The sequence below is a fragment of the Neoarius graeffei genome, chromosome 19, assembly GCF_027579695.1.
Source record: "Neoarius graeffei isolate fNeoGra1 chromosome 19, fNeoGra1.pri, whole genome shotgun sequence".
NCBI lineage: Eukaryota > Metazoa > Chordata > Actinopteri > Siluriformes > Ariidae > Neoarius > Neoarius graeffei.
The window spans coordinates 43,441,470-43,465,847 of NC_083587.1; the positions used below are offsets into that span (position 1 = coordinate 43,441,470).

The 24,378-nt window shown below is 43.9% G+C and overlaps 1 protein-coding gene across 1 annotated transcript in view; it reads right to left on the reverse strand.

Moving 5' to 3' along the window:
- The window catches only part of LOC132867295 (uncharacterized), a 33,177-nt gene that overhangs the window by 4,613 nt on the left and 4,186 nt on the right, over nucleotides 1-24,378 (reverse strand). Inside the window, exons 2-8 of the mRNA XM_060900112.1 lie at nucleotides 19,884-20,216; nucleotides 19,655-19,684; nucleotides 14,698-15,012; nucleotides 14,042-14,071; nucleotides 9,676-9,855; nucleotides 679-726; nucleotides 137-187 (exon numbers count right to left, since the gene is read on the reverse strand). Coding sequence (XP_060756095.1) covers nucleotides 137-187; nucleotides 679-726; nucleotides 9,676-9,855; nucleotides 14,042-14,071; nucleotides 14,698-15,012; nucleotides 19,655-19,684; nucleotides 19,884-20,216 — 987 coding nt within the window. The remainder of the gene's footprint in view (nucleotides 1-136; nucleotides 188-678; nucleotides 727-9,675; nucleotides 9,856-14,041; nucleotides 14,072-14,697; nucleotides 15,013-19,654; nucleotides 19,685-19,883; nucleotides 20,217-24,378) is intronic.

Here is a 24,378-nt window from a genome sequence, read left to right on the forward strand (position 1 = left end):
AATTAATCTTTGTCAAACTGAGTGTATTGTTTATTCAGAATTACTAAATGTAATGTCATATTCTTCATTGAATTATACATAACAGTATTAATGTTCATGTGAAACTAAAGGTCAAATTATTTGTACAAGAACTTACAGCTATATGAGCTGGCAGGGGCAAACTGGGTGAAAGAATACTGAAAAATATCTGGGAAGAAAAGGAATATTTATGGAAATATTTGAAAATGTTTAAAAAGGAAATATTTATTTGGCAATGATATTGCTATTAATAAACATTCAGTATATTCATATGCAAAGCTTGACAACATTTATTTGGTCAAATGCATGTGGACACCTGACCATCACACCCACAGGCACAGAGCCCTGACCTCAACCCAACTGAACACCTTTGTGATGAATTGGAACACCAACTTTGCACAAGGTGTTCTCACCCAAAATCAGTGCCTGACCTCACTAACGCTCTCATGCCAACACAGGTATCCCCACAGCCACACTTCAACATCTAGTGGAAAATTTTCCCAGAATAGTGGAGGCTGTTATAAGAACAAAGAGACCAACTCCATACGAATGACCATAGTTTTGCAATCAGATGTTCAACAAGCGCATACGGGTGTGATGGTGTCCACATATCTTTGGCCATACAGTGCGAAAGGCAACTAATCTTGTGAAAATACTCACCATCATCTACACATACGTCAACAACTTCATATGGATTCTCAAGTACAACTGTGTGAGAAAGAAGTATCATTAGCATTATTTTTCATGCAATTAAAATAAACTGTGTTAGCTATGAGGAACCAGTCTGAACTGCCAAAGTGTCATAACAAACACATCGGACACTGATTCTGTGGACCTCTCATTACTAATTGGCAAGTCTCATCTTTTTAAAATGCAACAGAATGGCCAACTTGGTGGAAGTCAACTCTGGCTATATTCTCACAATTCGTTGCATATTTATTGGACAAGAAAAGCGCACATTCTCTCCCTAAAACATCGGAAATCTCCCTGTTCAATTCATCTCCCAATGACATCATTCAAAAAAATCATGCAAATTTTAACATGGCCAACAGTGTACACTAGAAATGTTTAACCAGTCACTGTACTTAAATATGGCATACAAAATGGATCTGAAATAAATGTTTAAATATATGTATATGTGTACATTTGTTACATTTTGGTAGTGCATGTACAAGTCACACATTTGCATATTTATTTGCAGAATTCAGGGCCAGAGAATTAGCTCTAGCTAGCTAATGTTACCAGTGTGCAGATAGCTATAGCTAGTTAACGTTCCTGGTAGTGTTGTAGTACTTGAGACCGGTCTTGGTCTCAAGACCACTTTTTGAAGGTATCGATCTTATTTCGGAATCAACTGCATTTTTATTCGGTCTTGTCTTGGTCTCGGACATAAAGGACTCAGGATTTTATTTCAAGACTGGTCAAGACCACAACTGCAGGAATTTCACTAAATTGCCTATGCATTCTCTGATTTATTTGTTTACATCATTAATGTGATTGAATGTAAAACTTCTTGCTTCAGATTCAACCAATAGCTTGACTGATTGCTAATTTGAAGTTTTCATTACTGTTAACAGCCATCATTTGGAACCCATTCTCATTTGGGTGATAACAGATAGCGCGATTATAAAATTTTTAACATTAAGTCCGTTTAGTTGATGTTATAAACTGTTCATTGATGGAAACTTGAGTGCAAAACTGTTCATGACAACTGCAGTCCTAAAGTTAGCAAGTCAACTGTAGTCCTCAGCCATAAAAGCATTACTGTAGTGTCCAGAGCATCTTCCAAGTGTGACTTTTAACTGTCCATATGGGGCCGTCCTTCACAGGAGCAATGTCATGAGACTCCAGCCAGACACAGGGCATCAGGATGGATCAGGCAGGTCCGAGGAGCAGAGGTGGTCAGCATCTCAATCTCAGGATTGTAACTCAGAGGGACAGACAGGTTGTTGGGTATGCCCAATGTCACCTGATGAGTAAGAACAGTATACATTTTGCGCTGAGCGCAAGCAGGGACTCCAGCAAAACTAACTATGACAGCATAACTAAAAGGGGAGAGCTAGAAGGTAACACAAGCATGAAGGCGCCCCGGGACATAAAGCAGCAGCCACTACACCATCAACAAACTCGAGTGAGCAAGTGACTGAGGGACTGACAGCATCCATACATCCCAGTTTACCAAACACTCTATGCCTGAGGAACCTCCAGATCTACTCCTTTACTTAATAAAATTAACAAAAGGCTTGACTAAACATATGTTTTCAGCCTAGACTTAAATGCTGAGACTGTGTCGGAGTCTCAAACACTACTTGGAAGGCTGTTCCATAACTGTGGGGCTTTGTAAGAAAAGGCTCTGCCCCAATGTAGCCTTCACTATACGAGGTACCAACAGATAGCCTGCACCTTTTGATCTAAGTAGGCATGGTGGGTCATAAAAGACTAGAAGTGCACTCAGGTACTGTGGCGTGAGACCATTCAGTGCTTTAAAGGTCAATAGTAGTATTTTATAAACAATATGAAATTTGAGTGGGAGCCAGTGCAGTGTGGATAAGACAGGGGTGATGTGGTCATATCTTGCACAGTCATAATTTTTGTTTTGTTTTTTTAATTTATCTGTTTAACTGTACTTCTCTGTGTGCCTTTAAATTGCCCTTGGGGGACAAATAAAGTGCTTTGAATTGAATTGAATTCTAGCTCTCGTAAGGACTCTTGCTGCTGCATTTTGAACGAACTGGAGCTTGTTTATGCACTAATTGGAACATCCAGACAGTAAGGCATTACAATAATCCAACCTAGAGGTAACAAAAGCATTCAGTCTAGTTTAACTATTCGTCCATCCATCCATTTTCTATAGCACTTATTCATCAGGGTCACAGGTGAAGTTGGAGCCAATCCCAGCTGACTTTGGGAGATAGGCGAGGTACACCCTAGGCAGGTCACCAGTTTATCACAGGGCTAACACAAAGCCGAATAACCATTTACATTCATGTATATGGGCAGTTTAGAGTAGCCAGTTGACCTAATCTGCATGTCTTTGGACTGTGGGAGGAAAGCTGAGCACCCAGAGGAAACCCACGACGCAGGCATAGGAAGAACATACAAACTCTGCACAAAGGCCCCAGGTGGACTCTACAGTCTTGCGGTGAGGCAACATTTGGCCCTTTTCCACTACCCTTTTTCAGCTCACTTCAGCTCGCTTCAGCTCACTTCAGCCCGACACGGCTCGCGTTTCGACTACCAAAAAACAGCACGACTCGGCTCGCTTCAGCCCTGCTTAGCCCCTAAAACTCGCACCGTTTTGGAGTGGGGCTGAAGCGAGCCAAAGCGAGCCGAGTGAGTCTGGGGGCGTGAGCAGACACTCCCCTGTGCACTGATTGGTGAGGAGGAGTGTCCTCACATGCCCACACACGCCCCGCGAGCACGCTGGGATCTGTAAACACCACAAACCCGGAAGAAGAAGAATTACGAATTACGAGAATTTCTGAAGCCTTATGCGCCTTGCCTCATCTATACGCTCTTGCCAGTATCTGCTGGCGTTGTCGGTGACAACAAGCCACAGCACCAAGACCAGCAACACTAACGACACCATGCCTTCCATGTTTATTGTTTACTATTCGGGTCGTGAGACTACCGCTTAAAAGATCACTGATGTCACTGTTTGCGCCGCTTAACGACATCACGTGACATCCACCCACTTTCGCTAACTCCACCCAATGTGTCCACCCACTTCCAGCCAGCACGGTTCAGCGTGGTTGTAGTCGAAATGCAACTCCAACAGCCCCGCTCAGCTCGACTCAGCACGGCACAGCTCAGCCGCGTTTGTAGTGGAAAAGCGGCATTTGTGAACCATTGCACCACCCCCCTAGTAGAACTAGATATGTAAATTAATGTACTCAGAAAAATATTTAAGCTTTAAACACTAATTTGTTTTTCAATTTTTCAAAATTGTTTAACAAGAAAAAACACAAATATATTAATATATTATATTAATTGTATAATGGATACAAATAATTTTTCTTGTGTAAGTGACAAGTTATCATACTCCAAAAGTTACTAAATTATAAAGTATACAAGAGTTCTACAAAATTCCTGCACAAATGACACTTTAGTGCCACCCCAGCACATTAGATGGTTATAATAGTAACAGCATCACTTGTTTGTGACATCAGAGAGGCTCAACGAGAAACGCAGGGCTCACAGATGAGTTCTATGCCCAAACCATTCTTCAGGTAAGAAGCACAAGCTGTGGTTGCAGTTGAAAGTGACACAAGGAAATTCTAGCACAGAGCCATATCCAAGCTGGATCGTTTGTGCAAGTTAAACTGGAACACCGGAATGGATTCAGGTTTATTTATACAATCTAAAACCAATTTTAGGACCAGTTATGGCCAGTTTCATTTGTTTGCATTGTTGTGGCAACGTAGGGATCTTGAGCAAAGAAAGTAACTGTGGCAGCGGGGGGTGTGGTCAAGCGCCGGTCTGTGACAGGAGGGCAGAGTCAGGGAAGGTAAGTGGCAGAATCACGACACCTGAGAGCAATTAACCTGTGTTGATGTGTCTTCCCAGTGACCGCGCCCTACTTAAGGAGGGAGAGCGAGAGCAGAGGGGCTCTCCCGAACCAGACGGCTGATGTGTGTGCGTGTGTATGAGATTGTTTAAATAAGCTGAAAAGCTGAATAAAAAGAGTTTTGTGAACTCAGTTCTGGCCTGCCGTCTTCTGTGCTCCGCCCATACATAGGAACTGCCACAGTGGTGCTGAAACCCGGGGATCTGGAGCACAGAACGCTGAACCACCCCATGGAGTTTTCCCCGTTCGCCGACCTGGTCCACGCCCTCGCCACGGCCCAGCAAAGCCAGCACCAGGTGCTCGTCACGCTCCGTAAGGAGCAGGAGCAGCGCTTCAAGGCCCTGGTGTTGGCCCAGCAAGAGGACCGACAGGCGTTCCGGCACCTCCTCGCGTCGGTGGGGACAATCGACGCTTCCATCGCGGGCCCGTCCCCCCTCACCCTGACAAAGATGGGCCTGCAGGATGACCCCGAGGCTTTCATCACGCTCTTTGAGCAAGTCGCGGAGACCTCGGGGTGGCCAATGGATCAGCGCGCGGCGCGCCTCCTCCCCCTGCTAACGGGGGAGGCGCAGCTGGCCGCGCTACAGCTCCCCGCCGACCGCCGGCTGGCCTACGCGGACCTTCGCCGGGCCATCCTCCAGCGTGTGGGGCGCACCGCCGAACAGCAGCACCAGCGCGTCTGCACTCTGCGCTTGGAGGAAGTCGGCCGCCCGTTCGCGTTTGGCCAGCAACTCCGGGATACCTGCTGGCGGTGGCTGAGGGCCAACAACCGTGACGCTGAGGAGATCGTCGATCAGGTGGTGCTGGAGCAGTTCATCGCGCGCTTGCCCACAGGAAGTGGGTCCAGTGCCACTGCCTGGCGTCGCTGGATCAGGCCATCGAGCTGGCAGAGGACCATTTGGCGGCTGTTCCGGCGGCAGAACAGCAGACAGTCTCTTCTCTTCTCTTCTCTTCTCTCCTCTCCTCTCCTCTCTCTCTCTCTCCCCCTCCTTCTGTGTCCCGTCCTCGCCCCATTCCCCCACCGCGGATGCGGGGGCCGGCACCACCCCAGCCGGCCTGCTGCACCCGCAGTGCCCTCCCGTTTTGCCCTTCTGTGTCTGTCTCTCCCCCCCTCAGGTGAGTGAGCCCCAGAACACCGGTGCAGAGAGGAAGCCCGGGCCGGTTTGCTGGCGCTGCAGGGAACCGGGCCACCTCCAACAGCAGTGCACGGCAAGGGAGGTGGGCGCGGTGGTTTGGATCCCCGACGCACCAGAAGCCGCCCTCGATCGGGCCGGAGCATATCGCATACTGGTGAGTATCCAAGGGGATACATATCAGGCGTTGGTGGATTCTGGTTGTAATCAGACCTCAATTCACCAAAGCCTGGTGCAACACGAGGCATTGGGGGGTGCACAGGGGGTGAAGGTATTGTGTGTGCACGGGGACGTTCACAGCTACCCTTTGGTGTCAGTCCACATTTTTTTCCGAGGGGAAAAATTTATAGTGAAGGCGGCGGTTAATCCTCGCCTTACCCACTCTTTAATTTTGGGGACTTATTGGCCGGGATTTCGGGGTTTAATGACACGCTTAGTAGAGAGTGGGTCCTGCCATTTAACAGGGGGAGGTCCCGGTGTCGCTTTGGCGGGAGCAGCTGTCACAGAGCCGTCTACGTCATCTCCGCGTCAGAGTGAGGAGCCGCCGGCCCCTCCTCTCTCTATTGGGGAATCCCTCGCAGATTTCCCATTAGAGCAGTCGCGAGACAAAACTCTGCGACATGCATTTGACCAAGTGAGAGTAATCGATGGTCAAACGCTCCAGCCGAACGCCACCCCGTCCTTCCCCTACTTCACGATTATGAAGGATAGGTTATACCGAGTGACGCAGGACACTCAAACTAAAGAGCGAGTCACGCAGCTTTTAATGTCAAAGAGCCGCCGGGAATTGGTATTCCAGGCGGCTCACTTTAATCCCATGGCTGGACACCTAGGGCAGGATAAGACACTAGCCCGAATAATGGCCCAATTCTATTGGCCGGGGATTCACAGGGATGTCCGTAGGTGGTGTACAGCGTGCCGCGAGTGCCAGTTAGTGAATCCAGCGGCCATTCCAAAAGCGCCTTTGCGCCCTCTTCCATTAATCGAGACCCCGTTTGAAAGAGTTGGAATGGATCTCGTCGGGCCATTAGATCGGTCAGCACGAGGGTACCGCTTTATATTAGTTCTGGTGCAACGCGATACCCGGAAGCAGTGCCTCTGCGCAATATCTCAGCACGCAGTATTGCGGAGGCACTCTTCCACGTCATCTCCCAAGTTGGAATCCCGAAAGAGATTCTGACTGATCAAGGCACCACGTTTATGTCACGGACACTGCACGAACTGTATGGGTTATTGGGGATTAAGCCGATCCGCACCAGCGTGCATCACCCACAAACGGACGGTTTAGTGGAACGGTTCAATCGCACCCTTAAGAATATAATTAAAAAATTCGTAAGTAAGGACGCACGTAATTGGGATAAGTGGCTCGAGCCCTTGCTGTTTTCAGTGTGAGAGGTCCCCCAAGCCTCCACGGGGTTCTCCCCGTTCGAATTATTATATGGGCGTAAGCTGCGCGGCATTCTAGATGTGCTGCGGGAAAATTGGGAGGAGGGACCTTCACAAAGCAAAAATGAAATTCAATATGCTATGGACCTGCGTGCAAAACTCCACACCCTCACCCACCTAACCCAGGAGAATTTGCAGCAGGCCCAAGAACGGCAAGCCTGCCTGTACAACAAGGGTACGCGCCTTAGGGAGTTCACACCGGGAGATAAGGTACTCGTACTGTTGCCCACGTCGAGCTCCAAATTGATCGCCAAGTGGCAAGGATCCTTTGAGGTCACACGGCGAGTCGGGGACGTCAGCTATGAGGTGAGGCGAATGGACAGGGGTGGGGCGCTACAGATTTACCACCTCAATCTGCTTAAACTTTGGAATGAGGAGGTCTCCATGGCGTTGGTGTCGGTGGTTCTGGAGAAGGCAGAGCTGGGGCCGGAGGTTCAAAAAGGGGCATTGGCATCACGTACCTCTCCGGTCCCCTGTGGAGACCACCTCTCCCCGACCCAACTCACGGAGGTCGCCCAGTTGCAGACCGAGTTTTAGGATGTGTTCTCGCCCCTGCCCGGTCGCACTAACCTCATAGAGTACCACATAGAGACGCCCCCGGGGGTGGTAGTGCGTAGCCGCCCTTACAGGCTACCCGAACACAAAAAAAAGGTGGTTCGGGAGAAATTTGAGACCATGCTCGAAATGGGCATCGTCGAGGAGTCCCACAGTGACTGGAGCAGCCCGGTGGTCTTGGTACCCAAGGCCGACGGGTTGGTCCGGTTCTGTGTAGACTATAGAAAAGTCAACGCGGTGTCTAAATTCAACGCGTACCCAATGCCTTGTATTGATGAGTTGCTCGATCGACTCGGCACGGCTCGCTTTTATTCGACACTGGATTTGACGAAGGGATATTGGCAGATCCCCTTGACTCCACTATCCCGAGAAAAAATGGCCTTTTCCACACCGTTTGGTTTACACCAATTCGTCACACTTCCGTTTGGGCTGTTTGGGGCACCCGCTACGTTTCAGCGGCTGATGGACAGGGTCCTCCGCCCCCACGCCACCTATGCAGCCGCCTACCTCGACGACATCATCATATATAGTAATGACTGGCCGAGGCACCTTGAACACCTAAGGGCCATCCTTAGGTTGCTGAGGCGAGCGGGTCTCACAGCCAACCCGAAGAAGTGTGCGATTGGGCGGGTGGAAGTACGGTATCTGGGCTTCCACTTGGGCAACGGGCAGGTGTGTCCCCAAATTAACAAGACCGCAGCAATTGCAGCCTGCCCGAGGCCCAAGACCAAAAAGGGGGTGAGACAGTTCCTGGGGCTGGCTGGCTGGCTATTATCGTAGGTTTATACCTAATTATTCGGACGTCACCAGCCCGCTGACTGATCTCACTAAAAAGGGGGCACCAGATCTGGTCCAGTGGACGGAGCAATGCCAGCGGGCTTTTTCTGAGGTAAAGGCTGCACTGTGTGGGGGGCCACTTTTACACTCCCCTGACTTTTCTTTCCCCTTTATGTTGCAGACCGATGCGTCGGACAGAGGGCTGGGGGCGGTTTTGTCCCAGGAGGTGGAGGGGGAGGACCGCCCTGTCCTGTACATCAGCAGGAAGCTGTCGGTGCGTGAGGGGCGCTACAGCACCATAGAGAAAGAGTGTCTGGCCATCAAGTGGGCGGTCCTCGCCCTCCGGTACTACCTGCTGGGGCGCCCTTTCACCCTCTGTTCGGACCACGCGCCCCTCCAGTGGCTCCACCGCATGACGGATGCCAACGCGCGGATCACCCGTTGGTATCTGGCACTCCAACCCTTTAATTTCAAGGTGGTCCACAGGCCGGGGGCACAGATGGTCGTGGCGGACTTCCTCTCCCATTGGGGGGGGGGGGTTCGGCTGCAGGCCGGACGGCCGCCCAGCCTGAGTCGGGCGGTGGGGGTATGTGGCAGCGGGGGTGTGGTCAAGCACTGGTCTGTGACAGGAGGGTGGAGTCAGGGAAGGTAAGTGGCAGAATCACGACACCTGAGAGCAATTAACCTGTGTTGGTGTGTCTTCCCAGTGACCGTGCCCTACTTAAGGAGGGAGAGCGAGAGCAGAGGGGCTCTCCCGAACCAGACGGCTGATGTGTGTGTGTGTGTGTGAGTGTTTAAATAAGCTGAATAAAAAGAGTTTTGTGAACTCAGTTCTGGCCTGCCGTCTTCTGTGCTCCGCCCATACATAGGATCTGCCACAGTAACTTTCTGTTGCACCCCTTCATTGTTGTGCCTAACTTGGGTCCAGATATTAATGACAATAGCAACTAATTACAGCATTCTGATAAACAGTGTTGTTAAATTATATTCTTATTAATAAGGAGACATCATGAGTGGACATATGACCTGTGTTTTTTAATGTATATCATCTTTATTTTATAATTCTGGCTAGAGACTTCAGTTAATAATAAAATTTAAGGCACTTCAAACATGTCCTTTAAATTATATTATTACTAGACATTAGAACGACTGGGAGACAGTGAGGAAAAATGTTCAAACCTTCATGCATGCTTTTCTTTTTCCTGAAATAGATGTATACTCCAACCAGCATGGCCACAAAGAGGAAAACAAAGGTTGCTGAGGTTATCATGCTCACTGTGGCATTAGAACTGAGGTCTGTACCATTGCTGCCATTTGTTTGCTCCTGTGGGTCTTGTGTTGGATGTGAATCACCATCAGCTGCAAGTATGAAAAAAGTCCATATTAATTTTGTTTCAGACTCCACTGAGTGAACAATGACAAAGTTGTGATAAGGAAGTGGTACCTTGAGCAGAAACAATGAGTAAAAGCAAAACTGAAATGATAGATTCTTTTCCATTTTCTTCAAGTCAACATGAGATGTTGACTGAATAATATTTGACAGTTAAAAAAAATTGCAGAAGTCTTCATATATTTAACAGGATGTAATGTGTATTGTAAGAGTTGTACACTGTCCGGCTTTATTTAAAAAAGAAAAAAAAGTTGGCATTTGGATTTAAAGGTAGACTGCCTTTCAGATTTTTTCAAGTGTAGGTCATAAAAAGAATTTTCCCTGACACCCAATTATTTTTTGTTTGGTGGACCAAAAGCTACTGAATTTGAATCACAGACTTCCAATTTTATTAGTTTTTTTTTTTTTTTTAATAGAACAATTAATGAATTTAGGGCCACGTGGCTAGATTGTCTCTAAACAAATGGACATGCTGTTGCATTGATGCGTTCGCATAGACAGGTCTCGGCAGAGACCTATGTACATCCTTGCAGATATGTCGCCTTTGTTTGCAATAATAAAGGGTTATCGTAGAACCAAAATTCAATTTTCATGGGTACCTGGGACCTGGCATTTTGGATTTAGTTCCAATTTGGAACTGAGTTTCAGTTCCAAACCATAGTACAATAGGCTGCTAGGTTTGTCATGGGCCATTTTTCAGCTACACCAGAGAGAATCGTACTCGGTGTTGGCAAAAAGTTGTGCCTGGGTGAATTTCCCAGATCTGCTGCATCACCTGAGGGCAGAAATGCCACTCTCCTGAGCATATGAGGTTTTTTTACATTGACACTTCCACACCTTTGCACTGATCTGACGGGTAAGCCACTTTCTATGAGACTAACTGATGGCGTGCCGACTTATGGAGGCAGCATGTGGGATGGAGAATGTTTTTTTCTTTTTTTTAGTCAGGTGATCACAGGCGATTTATGTACCTGACAGTCAATGTGTTGTCAAAACAGCTCAACAGCTCGGGATGTTACAATGTCACAGAAAAAAGTGAGAAGAACTTAAGAGCCAACTGGGCTACCCAAATACTAACAGGCTAACGTGCCCTTTGACCTCTCCTTCCTGACAGAAATGCTTCCAGAGAATGTGGAGCTCTTGCCATTCTCACTGGAACAAAGATGTGTTTCGGTCTATGGTATTTGGGGTTAGCTGCAAATGGAACCTATTTCTAGGTTCTAAGATCTATATTAGAGCACTCCATATTGATGGTTTGAGAATGGAATATCCAACAAACTCATATGTGTGTAATGTTCAGTTGTCCACATAGTTCATTTTCCAGTCACAGTCATAGCATCCTCATCTTCTTCAGATGAGGAATAAAAGGAGAAGTCAGCTTCAGGGCTTTGTCAAACACTTCACCAAAAGCCATGGACACACTCTGCATGTGGCTTCTGCTTCAGCCTCATAGATTTCAGCTGAACCATGTCTGACACTAGGCCATCCACTTGTCTTGAGGGACTCGGAGCTCTCCTCTGGCCTTCTACTCTGGACATCCTTCACTGTTCATACCATTTACTGCAAACAGCTTTACTGAGCTGTGGCACTTGGATCATGTCTAGCTCCCAACTTGCATCACTGTACATCCATTCCAGCAACTGAGATGATCAACACTGAGGCACAGAGTACAAAACTGATGCTGTCCCCAGCTTCTAGAAAACCTAGTCATTATCCACACAAGCAGGAGTTCAAAAAATAAATAAAAATACCATAAACATTATTGTGTATAGTGGGGTCAATTCCACACATGGTCACTAAGCATTATTTTCCAGGTCACCTTTCTCTGCCATCCAGCACTACAGAAGAAGAATGCACTGTGCTGCTACTTCATTATACAGTAGACTACTGTGAGTGTCTTTTGCTAAGCAAACAGAGAATGAATTCAGGAACTTTTACTGGAGATTGTTTAAGAGAGCATTGAACACTAGAAAGGTTAAATATGGAAATAAACTTTCCAGCCATGAAAATCTCTGATTAGAAACTGTCCCACCAGTTGCTGGACCAGGTCTTATCCAAATCTTCATTCACAGTATGGTTTGTACCACCTGAGTGATGCCAGGATTTCCCATACATAAACCATTGTGTGGCGCAGCGCCACACAATGGATTCCTATCGCCACACAATCAGACTCATAATTTAAAAAAAAAAATTCCGTTGCGTATCGTTCTGTTCATTCATAGTGCTCTTTCTTCTCGTTCACGCGCGCGCACACCCACACACAGAGACAGAGAGGCGTGTACACAGGCCTACCGTTGCGCATATACCCGGACAGCAAGTAGGCCTGTTAGGCTAATTAAAAATAACGCAGCCTTCCCGATTCGCCTTCCAAACCCTTATTTTAAAAGGTAGCCTGCGTCATGCTCGTGATGAGCTTTATCATAGCCTTCTTGGCTTACAGGAAATGGACATCCCTGAGTCAGGCTATAAACCAAATTTGATGCATACAGTAGCAGCTTGACGCGAGGAACCGGCCTTATTGCATTATCCCGTTTATCCCGCTTCAGCATTCATGCAAGTTATTAATAATGGCTTGACATTCACAATAAATAAGGATTTCCCACTAGTCTAAATAAAATGTTGTTATACTCGTGGGGATGCCTAGTTGATGCTATCTGAAGCATAAAATCTGAATATTTTAAGAAACATCTTTATTAGTGAAGTAGATAAACCATCACTGCATCACTGATACGCACACACTGGCAGCTGATTCGCCCACTCCTCCTCTCCATGCATACTGCTCGCATAGGGCACTTGAGTTTTTTTTTCAGGAAGCCACGCAGAATTAAATGTTCTGATAGGGCATGCAGGCTTTGCACCAATTAGGGTAATGCTTTTTTCATTATTGTTAGTTGCCTTGGTGTTACCTTAAGCGGTTTCTTACATCTAATTATGATATTTTATTTTATTATTATTTTGTTGTTACATTATACTTTATAGTATTGGTTGAGGTAAGTGTTGAGTTCAATATTTAAAATAAAAACCTCCAGTTTGTTTTTTGCAATTTATTCCTTGAATGTCAACTAAAGAATGATTGAAAGATTGCCACCAAAAAGGCAAAAAACTAAGGTAAAAACTAAACTTTAACTTCAATTTTGGTGAGTAATTTTCATAAATTTAAAAGACAGGTTTCCCACCAACATCAAGCCCAGCAAACTAATGGCCTGTCCTGTAATGTAAAGTTGGGTCGAGGAATGAAACCAGGCAGGGTTCTGGTAAAAATTGTTTTAGCTGTCTTCTCTTAAAGAACTTAAAAGAATTTAGATTGAACTGAATAATCTCAAATGCTTCTTGTAGCTTTAAAATAGTCCCAGCAGGTGACTCTGAAGAAAAATACTGTGTGTTTGAACACCGCCCGCTGTAAACACTTTGCATACACCCCAATGACCGACTCCACCGATCGCCACGACACCACCGCACACAATTCCCTCATCAGCACAGTGGAGCACCACAAATTGCTACCTGGTCTGTGGGAAACACTGGATGCATTCATATTCTTGCCCCTTCACACAATCATGTAATAATAAAATAACTTGAAATTAAACACGTCATCAAATAGAAAGTTACCATAAATTAACATCTTCCTCAGCAGCCATAATAAATAGAGTCCTATGCAAATCCACAATGGGCTCATGCTGTGATGTCAGTATTTTCAAGAACATGAACTGTTCCCGTCCACATAAAAACAGTATACACCATTTTAAAAATTCTCCACAAATGAAACTGGCAAAATGCATTGAAAAAACTGTTTTCAAAAATATCCATATGTGTGGATGGGCCTGACATGATTATTGCATAAGGACAGAAAGACGGCAGGACAGACACACCACGTATGAAGACGGGAATAAAAAGCTCCATTCAAATGGGTAATAAAAAGTCAGTTTCATCCTGGTTATTTCTTTTTACCATCAAGAATCCTGAGGGACAACATTGTGGTGTTTTTGTTTTGGGTACCACTAATAGGTTAATCAATGTTAAGTTTAAACCTGTCAGATTTTTTAATGTACAATACCAACCCTGAAACTGCTCCAATTTAGCATTCAATTATGGTTTTATTATATTAGCTGATATTGTAATAATAATCTGTAATATAAATAAAACACAACCAAGTCTTACCTGTAATTATCAGATGAGGAGAGACCTTATCTAAAGACAAATGCAAAAGAAGTTAGATCACAGACCATGTGAAGTACTGTCAAGTAGACACAAAGGGGAGTCAAATTAAAAACTTTATTTAGTTACCTTTCTTAACCTCCTAAGGCCCAAGCTGTTTTTTTACATGCATTTTTTATTTCTCTTTGCTATTTGGGCTTATTAGAACCTGATTAGAATAAAAACTAAGCATCATCTTTTGATAAGATGTACTTTTAGAGAAAAAGTATGTCCACATATGTGGATTCTTGTTCCGAATTTCCATAAAGTGCTGTCCACGCATGTGACCGCTAAGCCCTAGGAGGTTAAATTTAGCATTGTTTATTCAAATTGGTGGCACAAAATAATTGTATTCAATGCATGTGTTCCAGCACCTAACAAGTGCCATGTAAATTACAACTGCAACACAGTACACCTATACATTACCCATTCATATAATTATCTAATTAGCCAATCATGTGCCAGCAGCGCAATGCATAAAATCATGCAGATACAGGCCAGCGGCTTTAGGTAATGTTAACATCAACTATAAAGCTCCCAGGCTTAGGGCAATAACTAAAACCTAAGGAAGTCAAATATGTGGTCATATTTGTGACAAAATGAAGCATTTTGAAACAAACCTTTGACAGTAAGCTTAAATGTATAACATGATGTGGACTTTACTGCAAGTGCACACCAGAACCACTGAGAATCTGTGGACTCCACAGGACTAATAATCAGTGACCCATTCTCCATCGTTTTAGCTCTCTCACAGAGTGGTTTCTGGGCTCCACTGGAGGTGCAATGTGAAGGACAGCGGGTTATAGGAACAGTCACATCTGCTTCAAGAGTCCCCCAGATTAACTGTGGGGCACCAAGATTTGATCTGGCCACAGGACATACAAGCATAACTGTTGAGTTCAGCACTGCTTCAAATGGACTGATGCGTTTGCATTCTAAAAAAAAAAAAAGAGAGAAATTTTAGTTGCAGTTTAAAAATCAAATGCATGGGCCTCAACATTAGGAAAGTTTAAAAATAAAATAGTCTGCAGCTGCCAAGATCTTGTTTCAAAATGAATTATCCGAATTAAATCTAATGAGTTATTGCAAACACTGGCAAAGAAAAAGTAAATGAAGTGCAAATGGCATTTCTGTAGCTGTAACGTGCATAGAGAAATTGCAAGATGCAAGTGTGTAAAATCAAAGTGTTTAATAAGGGTAAAGACGAAATAGTGCATAGCAGAGGTTGAAACACAGGCATGCAGCATCATAAATGAATAATCCATTTTCACAAACATGAGAGACTGGCAAGGATCAAAATCAGTAAATCAATCAACTTAAAAATAAAGCAAAAATACAGGACCAGTGGAAACAGGGATGGGGAGGCTTGGTAATGCACATATACAGTACCAGTCAAAAGTTTGGACTTTTTATTGTTCTTAATTAAAAGACACTTCATGTTTTAAAATAATGATGTACTGTTGCTTCTCGTTACTTAGTTGAGTGGTTCTTAACATAACATGGGTTACTACAGTTGTGGAATAGGGCTATTTAGTCTATTTTTATTGTTTAGTATTTACTGTTTGATGGTCTCGAATGCATTAAGAAGACCAGATATTCCACTAATTAACTTTTGACAAGACACACCTGTTAATTGAAAAGCATTCCACGTGACTACCTCATGAAGCTGGTTAAGATAATGCCAAGAGTGTGCAAAGCTTTCATGAAGGTAAACAGTGGCCATTTTGAAGAATCTAAAATATGAAACATCTTTTAACACCTTGTTTACTACATAATTCCATATATGTTCCATATGTTTTTTTCATAGTTTTGATGTCTTCAGTACTGTTCTACAATGTAGAAAAGTCTGAAAATCCAGAGAAACCTACGAATGAGTAGGTTTGCTCAAACTTTGACTGGTACTGTAGATGGAACCAAACTTTACCAAGAGAATCAGAAACATGAGGGTATAAACAGGCAAAGTATTTAGGGAACTAAACAGGAAATAGGTGGAAAATTAGAATGATAACACATGACACCACAGGACCAGGACGTAAAAATAAACAAATATCACAATAAACACATGGCTAAAAGTACCATGCTCTGAGTGGGATTTGTGACAGTAGCCTTATGGAGTTTTATTCCTATCTTTAATCAAGAGTATGCTCTTTCAATTTGAAAGTGGTATTTTTTCATTTCACATACAGGTAAAGTGAACACACCCAAGGAGGTAGTGACTTTCATTGGTTAACGTCATACCTTGCATTCTATTGGTTGGTGAATTTTGGTCGGGTTGTATCACTAAAATCCAAGAGCGTGTGAAGAAATCTGTGAGCAGAAGATTTACAAGTACCCAAAAGCAGTTTGGGTGCAAGCAGGAGCTATTTGGGAGAGAGGGAAGGTTTTTGAGCAGATGCAGAGTAAAAATTGCATGCGAGCAGGGGCTATTTGAGAGGTGGGGGGACTGCAAATTCATGCAAAGAAGAAAAGTATGAAACAAAAAAAAGTGTAAGACAGTATAAGAAAAAGCTTCCCCCTCCCTTTTCCAATGCTTGAAATTTCTGGGTTAGTTTCAGGTCAATTTTTTGTGTAGTTTTTGATATATACATTGGATGAAGGTTTTGCTGAGACCTGGCAACCCTGCATAGTTGTCCTGAAACTTATAATTACCGTTATGGATGCACTCATACTCTTCTTATAGCTGGCTTTTCAAAACAAACTGGCTATAACACATTTGTTAGGCCAAATTTGTTATGGTCAATTTGTTTTGAAAAGCCAGCTATAAGTGTGCATCCATAACAGTAATATAATCTTTCAGGAAGATATCAATTTCCATTGTTATGTTTAAGAGTGTGTTCATGAGAAGACCAGGCAGGGGTGATACAGGTCATCTCACCGATTTCAATAAAGGGTTCAATTAAAAACTCAAGTAGCCAAAATGGTAACAATTTTGAATGAAACCAGAGGGAGTTAGACCACACACAAAGGTTTTGGAGCAAAAATCTGAATAAAACCCCTAAAAAAAAAGTACAAAAAGTTGATGTCCCTCTTCAACATGGATTTCAACACAACCAAGTAATATTTTAAACAAGCAATACTCAGCTGTTTGAATTTTTTTGCACTAGAACTGACTTATTAATATGACCTAACCTTCCGCCCCCCCAAAAAAAAAACCAACAAAAAAAGGGTATCTACTTAGTAAATAAGATACTGTTAAAGCTATTAACTAGAAAAAATTACAAGACTAATCTAAGTCTAAGGAAGTATTAAATGTCCTGAGTACAATAAGATCTGAAAAATAGTTTTTATTGGCCATTCTTAAGCAATATTTTACAGATTCCCCTCTGTGAAAATACCCACTTTGGTCAATTTTCTCATTCTGCTGCAAATTTTGCATAACTTATTTCAAATGAACAGAATTATCCGACTATTTAGTTGCTTGAGAACTTGGATTTATGATGAATCTTCTCTCTGCTGCAAATTTTGCATAACTTATTTCTTGACTTGACCTTCTCAGTTTGTGGGCTTGTAATGTTAACATCTGGTCAAGCGTAGGTAACTGACAAAACAAAAAACAAGAGAGAGAGGAAAGAGGCAGCATTTAATCAGAATTTTTTTTTTTCAATTCAAAGTCTCGCCTGATCTAATCAGCAAACTACAGTTTATATTCCCCAAGGAAAACAAATGCACAAAACATCAAGAGCACGACAATGTACAGTAATAAATAATTGGCATTTATTGTGTGACATGACCGCAGTGTACAAATTTTGTTGGTAATGCAGAGATGTGCCAAGCTAGACAAGTTCTCATAATAATAATAATAATAATAATAATAATAATAATAATAAAACAACCTTGATGGTGATGGTAATGATGATCAAGATAATCATGGGACACAAGTTTGTACAATTTAAAAGAGAGAGAGAGATGTAATTGCAGAACTAAAGCTCCAACTCTCTAGATCTCAAGTCTAGTGGTCATCTCGTCGGCGTCACCAACAAAGTCTTCTTCCGGGCTGATGTTTGCCTGATCAATCATCAACCTTCCACTTCTGTAAAAAACAGACAATCTGCAAAAATATCGAGCTCTCTGATCAGCAGTAAGCCACTCCTCCTTTTGGAACTCTTTATGCCCATTAGCATTGCATGCTCGCATTTTTGAAGAGATGTCTCCAGTTTGCTTTCCTGCCAGTCTCCTTGCCATCAATGAACACACTCTAAGTAGCTCTTAACTTTCTCAGAGAAGCGGACTCTTCTTTGATGCTTTGAGGGCCCATCTGGGAGCCACTAGAAGGCTCACACTGCCTGAAATTGGTCCTTGGGAATGCTCTTGTGTGCTTGCTTTCCTCTGTAGCTAGCTTCCAGAGAGATCCTTGCATGTTTCAGCTCCTGCATCGTTGAAGAGGCACTCAACTCGGGCTATAGCAGCTTCCTGGGCAGCATTGTGTGGTGTCCTTCTGTTGATATCTATTCGACTGCAACGTGGTCTTCTCCTAGCACGTTCACCAGGTTTTATAGTCTGAATGTGGCATCACTCCCTCTGACACACACAGCTGTGCTTTCAACTGTCTTACTGATTCTGAATAAGCTTCCTTGTGACATAGTTAGCAAAGTACGTCTTCCACTAGCCTCTGGCAGTCTGTAAGGACGGAAATAGAACGCTGGTTACATATGTAACCATGATTCTATGAAGGCGTGGAAGACCACCAGAGTCTCTGGTCACTATGAAGGGCAAGAATAACCATTGAGAACATCATGACCTGCGACCAGTATTTATACTGTGTCTCATGGTGTCACGGTTACGTGATGACAGAAGTTTATACATGTTTCTCAACCAATGCGTGAGCGTGCGAGAAATTCCACTAGTTTATCGACTGCCTCTGACAGTCTTCCACTCCTTCATAGAACCATGATTACATACATAACCAGCATTTTTATTGTTCATGATCACCAGAGCATGTTTGGTTTTTCCAAATACTGGGGCGATTTGTTGTAACATGTGAGCTCATTGCTGATTGTAAAGCATACGTGTGTATGTAAGCGTACATTTTAGAACAGATGTGTGTGAGAACATAGTTGCCCTTACTTGTGTGTGTTACCTTCTGGTTCTCCCCTTTTAGTTATGCTGTCATAGTTAGTCTTTCTGGAGTCGTACCCAGTGCAAAATGTATGCTGTTCTTACTCTTTAGGTGACATTGGGCATACCTAACAAAAACTGGAGGAGGACATCATCTTTTTGTACATTTTTTAGGGGTTTTATTCAGGATTTTTCCCCAAAACCAGGGGGTGTCTAACTCTCCTGGTTTCATTCAAAATGTTTTTCGGTGTACCTTTCAAACTGACCAAGTCTCATTGAAATTGGTGAGATGACATGCATCATCCCTGCCTGGTCCTCTCATGGACACACATTTAAAATGCTTAAATATAGACAGCCCACAGAGAGAAAGCTGCTGAAATTAAACTGCATGTCAAGTTTTTTCCCAATTTATATCTCATGCAGTTTGATTACAGATGTTCTTTTAAAATTTTGTGAACTCAATATCACTAACCAAATGATGGTTTCTATTTGAATACACAAACCACAGTGATCCTACTTTACCTTTAATCGGAGTCTGAAGTTGAGGCTCATCTGAAAAGATATGAGAAACGGCATGAAATCCCCAAATTATATCCACATACACTTATATTTACATAGATTATTATTATTATTATTATTATTATTATTATGTAGTTCATCGTACTTTAATAGTAGTAATAATAAAGACTACTATTATTAAGTCCTACAACTAAACATTATTTCTGAAAACCAAATTTCTTGAGAAACAAACCTTTGACAACAATCTTGACTTGAGAACAATAAGAACTAGTTCTGCTTTCCACGTAACATCGATACCAAACTGCATCTGTCATCTCCACAGGACTAATAATCAGTGATCCAGTTCCTTTTTGTAAATCCTGCACTGTTCTTACTTTACACAGAAGTCGATTGGCTCTGTTGTGATTGGCTTCTGTGGTGCAGGAGCAGTTGGTTACCGAACCAACTCTTTCACCTTGAAGAACTTCCCAAAAGATCTGTGTGAATTCAGTCCATGGTTGTAAAGGGCATGTAAGTTTAATTATTGAATTCAGCACTGCCTCAGTGCTGTTCAAAATGTCACACGCTGGGTACAAGAAAGAAGAGACAAAAACAGGAGGTGCATTTAAATAGCAGGTGCATTTGATGTGAACACTCACCATCAAATAGGTAAAAATCAAGTTATAATGTTTATTAATAAAGCTTTAAAAAAGTAGATATTTGAACATACATGAAACCAAATTAGTATCCCACAGATCATTAGCAAACTCATCTGATTTCAGTGTACTGACAAAATCACAACTGGTACAATATACAATTACAGTATAATTAATTGAAAACATATCCAGCCCAGCACCACAACAGAACTTTACAAAAACCATGCTGGACCTCACATTTACAGCAGCCACCATCTGAGAAAATCATGTTCTGCAACACAAACAGCACTTGCTTAATTCCTTCCAAACAGACCATCGCAGGCTGCTCTGCTGTTACAGTGTCCATGAGGTAGAAGTGTTTTTGTTTTATTGTCATCTACAGTGGTGCTTGAAAGTTTGTGAACCCTTTAGAATTTTCTATATTTCTGCATAAATATGATCTAAAACATCAGATTTTCACACAAGTCCTAAAAGTAGATAAAGAGAACCCAGTTAAACAAATGAGACAAAATATTATACTTGGTCATTTATTTATTGAGGAAAATGATCCAATATTCCATATCTGTGAGTGGCAAAAGTATGTGAACCTTTGCATTCAGTATCTGGTGTGACCCCCTTGCAATAACTGCAGCTAAACAGTTTCGGTAACTGTTGATCAGTCCTTCACACCGGCTTGAAGGAATTTTAGCCCGTTCCTCCGTACAGAACAGCTTCAACTCTGGGATGTTGGTGGGTTTCCTCACATGAACTGCTCGCTTCAGGTCCTTCCACAACATTTCGATTGGATTAAGGTCAGGACTTTGACTTGGCCATTCCAAAACATTAACTTTATTCTTCTTTAACCATTCTTTGGTAGAACGACTTGTGCGCTTATGGTCGTTGTCTTGCTGCATGACCCACCTTCTCTTGAGATTCAGTTCATGGACAGATGTCCTGACATTTTCCTTTAGAATTCGCTGGTATAATTCAGAATTCATTGTTCCAACAACAATGGCAAACCGTCCTGGCCCAGATGCAGCAAAACAGGCCCAAACCATGACACTACCACCACCATGTTTCACAGATGGGATAAGGTTTTTATGCTGAAATGCAGTGTTTTCCTTTCTCCAAACATAACGCTTGTCATTTAAACCAAAAAGTTCTATTTTGGTCTCATCCATCCACAAAACATTTTTCCAATAGCCTTCTGGCTTGTCCACGTGATCTTTAGCAAACTGCAGACAAGCAGCAATGTTCTTTTTGGAGAGCAGTGGCTCTCTCCTTGCAACCCTGCCATGCACACCACTGTTGTTCAGTGTTCTCCTGATGGTGGACTCATGAACATTAGCATTCGCCAAAGTGAAGGAGGCCTTCAGTTGCTTAGAAGTTACCCTGGGGTCCTTTGTGACCTCGCCGACTATTACACGCCTTGCTCTTGGAGTGATCTTTGTTGGTCGACCACTCCTGGGGAGGGTGACAATGGTCTTGAATTTCCTCCATTTGTACAGAATCTGTCTGACTGTGGATTGGTGGAGTCCAAACTCTTTAGAGATGGTTTTATAACCTTTTCCAGCCTGACAAACATCAACAACGCTTTTTCTGAGGTCCTCAGAAATCTCCTTTGTTCGTGCCATGATACACTTCCACAAACATTTGTGAAGATCAGACTTTGAGAGATCCCTGTTCTTTAAATAAAACAGGGTGCCTACTCACAGCTGATTGTCACCCCATTGATTGAAAACACCCGACTCTAATTTCACCTTCAAATTAACTGCTAATCCTAGAGGTTCACATACTTTTGCTACTCACAGATATGTAATATTGGATCATTTTCCTCAATAAATAAATGACCAAGTATATATTTTTTGTCTCATTTGTTTAACTGGGTTCTCTTTATCTACTTTTAGGACTATACCAGTGAAAATCTGATAATGTTTTAGTCAAGTCAACTTTTATTGTCAAATATGCTATACATGCTCGACATACGGTACAGCACAGATGAAATTTCAGTCCTCTCTGACCCACGGTGCAAACAGGCAATGCAATAAATAAAAATAGAATAACTGAATACACACACACTAATATATATATATATATATATATATATATATATATATATATATATATATATATAGGAGCAAACAGACATAAAATAAACAGTCAAGGGCACTTGAGGTATAGCAGGTAAACATGAAATAAGCAGTATAAACAATAAACTAATAGCTGTTAAAGTGAGGTAGTGTGGAATAGTGCAAATGAGCGAGGTAAAGTGAAATGTGCAGTCCCTGAGTTCAGTGTGCGAATGAATGTTGAGTGTGTGTGTGTGTGTGTTGGGGGGGGGGGGGACTGTGAGGGTGACATGATGTCAGATGCTGAAGGGGGGGCGGGGGGGGGGTGCGGGCAGAATCTGTGGCAGGGGGCAGAGGGGGGAGGAGGGGCAGAACAGGGAGGGATTTGAGCCTCCTGACTGCCTGGTGAAAGAAACTGTCCTTGAGCCTGCTGGTTTTGGCCCGGAGACTCTGCAGTCTCCTCCCCGACAGCAGCAGGCTGAAGAGGCTGTGAGATGGGTGGGTGGGGTCACCTGCAATCCTGATGGCTTTTCGGGTGAGGCAGGAGTTATAGATATCCATAAGAGAAGGGAGAGAGACACCCATGATCCTCTCAGCTGCTCTCACGATGCGCTGCAGAGTCTTGCAGCAGGACACGGTGCAGACGCTGTACCACATGGTGATGCAGCTGGTCAGGATGTTCTCGATGGTGCCTCTGTAAAATGTGTGCATGATGGGGGCCGGGGCTCTTGCTCTCCTCAGTTTGTGGAGGAAGTACAGACGCTGTTGGGCTTTTTTGACCAGTGATGCAGTGTTGTTGCTCCAGGACAGGTCTTCAGAGATGTGCACACCCAGAAACTTGGTGCTGCTCACACTCTCCACTGCAGCACCGTCGATAGATAGTGGAGCATGCCGGGTGTGGGCTCTCCTGAAGTCCACAACAATCTCCTTCATCTTGTCCACGTTCAGGCAGAGATTGTTGTCCTTGTACCACATGGCCAGGTGGCTCACCTCACTCCTGTAGATTATCTCATCGCCATTGTTGATGAGACCCACCACAGTTGTATCGTCCGCAAACTTAATGAAGAGGTTGGAGCTGGATGTTGGTGTGCAGTCTTGGGTCAGCAGAGTGAAGAGGAGGGGGCTCAGCACACATCCTTGGGGGGCCCCCCCATGTTCAACGTGATGGTGCTGGAGGAGTTGCTGCTGACCCATACAGCCTGTGGTCTCCCCGTCAGGAAGTCCAGCAGCCAATTGCACAGGGAGGTGTTGAGTCCCAGCTGGTCCAGCTTATGAATGAGCTGCTGAGGAATGATTGTGTTGAATGCTGAGCTGAAGTCTATGAACAGCATTCTGACGTACGAGTTTTTTGTCTCCAGGTGGGTGAGGGCTGAGTGGAGGGCAGTGGTGATGGTGTCATCGGTCGAACGGTTGGACTGATATGCAAACTGGAAAGGGTCCAGGGCGGGGGGGGAGGGCAGACTTGATATGCCACATGACTAGCTGCTCGAAGCACTTCATGAGGATGGGAGTGAGTGCGACAGGGCGGTAGTCATTGAAGCAGGAGGGAGACGGCTTCTTTGGGACCGGGATGATGGTGGTGGCTTTAAGGCATGTGGGGACAACAGCCTGGCTCAACGAGATGTTGAAGATGTCTGTAAAGACATCTGTGAGCTCCTCGGCACAGTCTCTCAGGACACGACCAGGAATATTATCAGGACCTGGGGCTTTCCATGCATTTGTCGTCCTGAGAGCTCTCCTCACGCTGTCTAGGGACAGCGTCAACACCTGGTCACCGGGAGGTGGTGAGGTCTTCTGCGCCGTGGAGCTGTTGTCTGCCTCAAAGCGAGCGAAGAAGTCGTTCAACTGATTCAGCAGAGAGGTGGAGTTGTCACAGGTCTGCGGCGAGGGCTTGTAGTCTGTGATGGTCTGAATCCCCCACCACAGGTTCCTGGTGTCTCTGCTGTCATTGAAGTAGTCAGCAATATTCCTAGAATACTGTCTCTTGGCCACCCTGATGCCTCGTGACAAGTTGGCCCTAGCTGTCCTCAGGCCCACCTCGTCC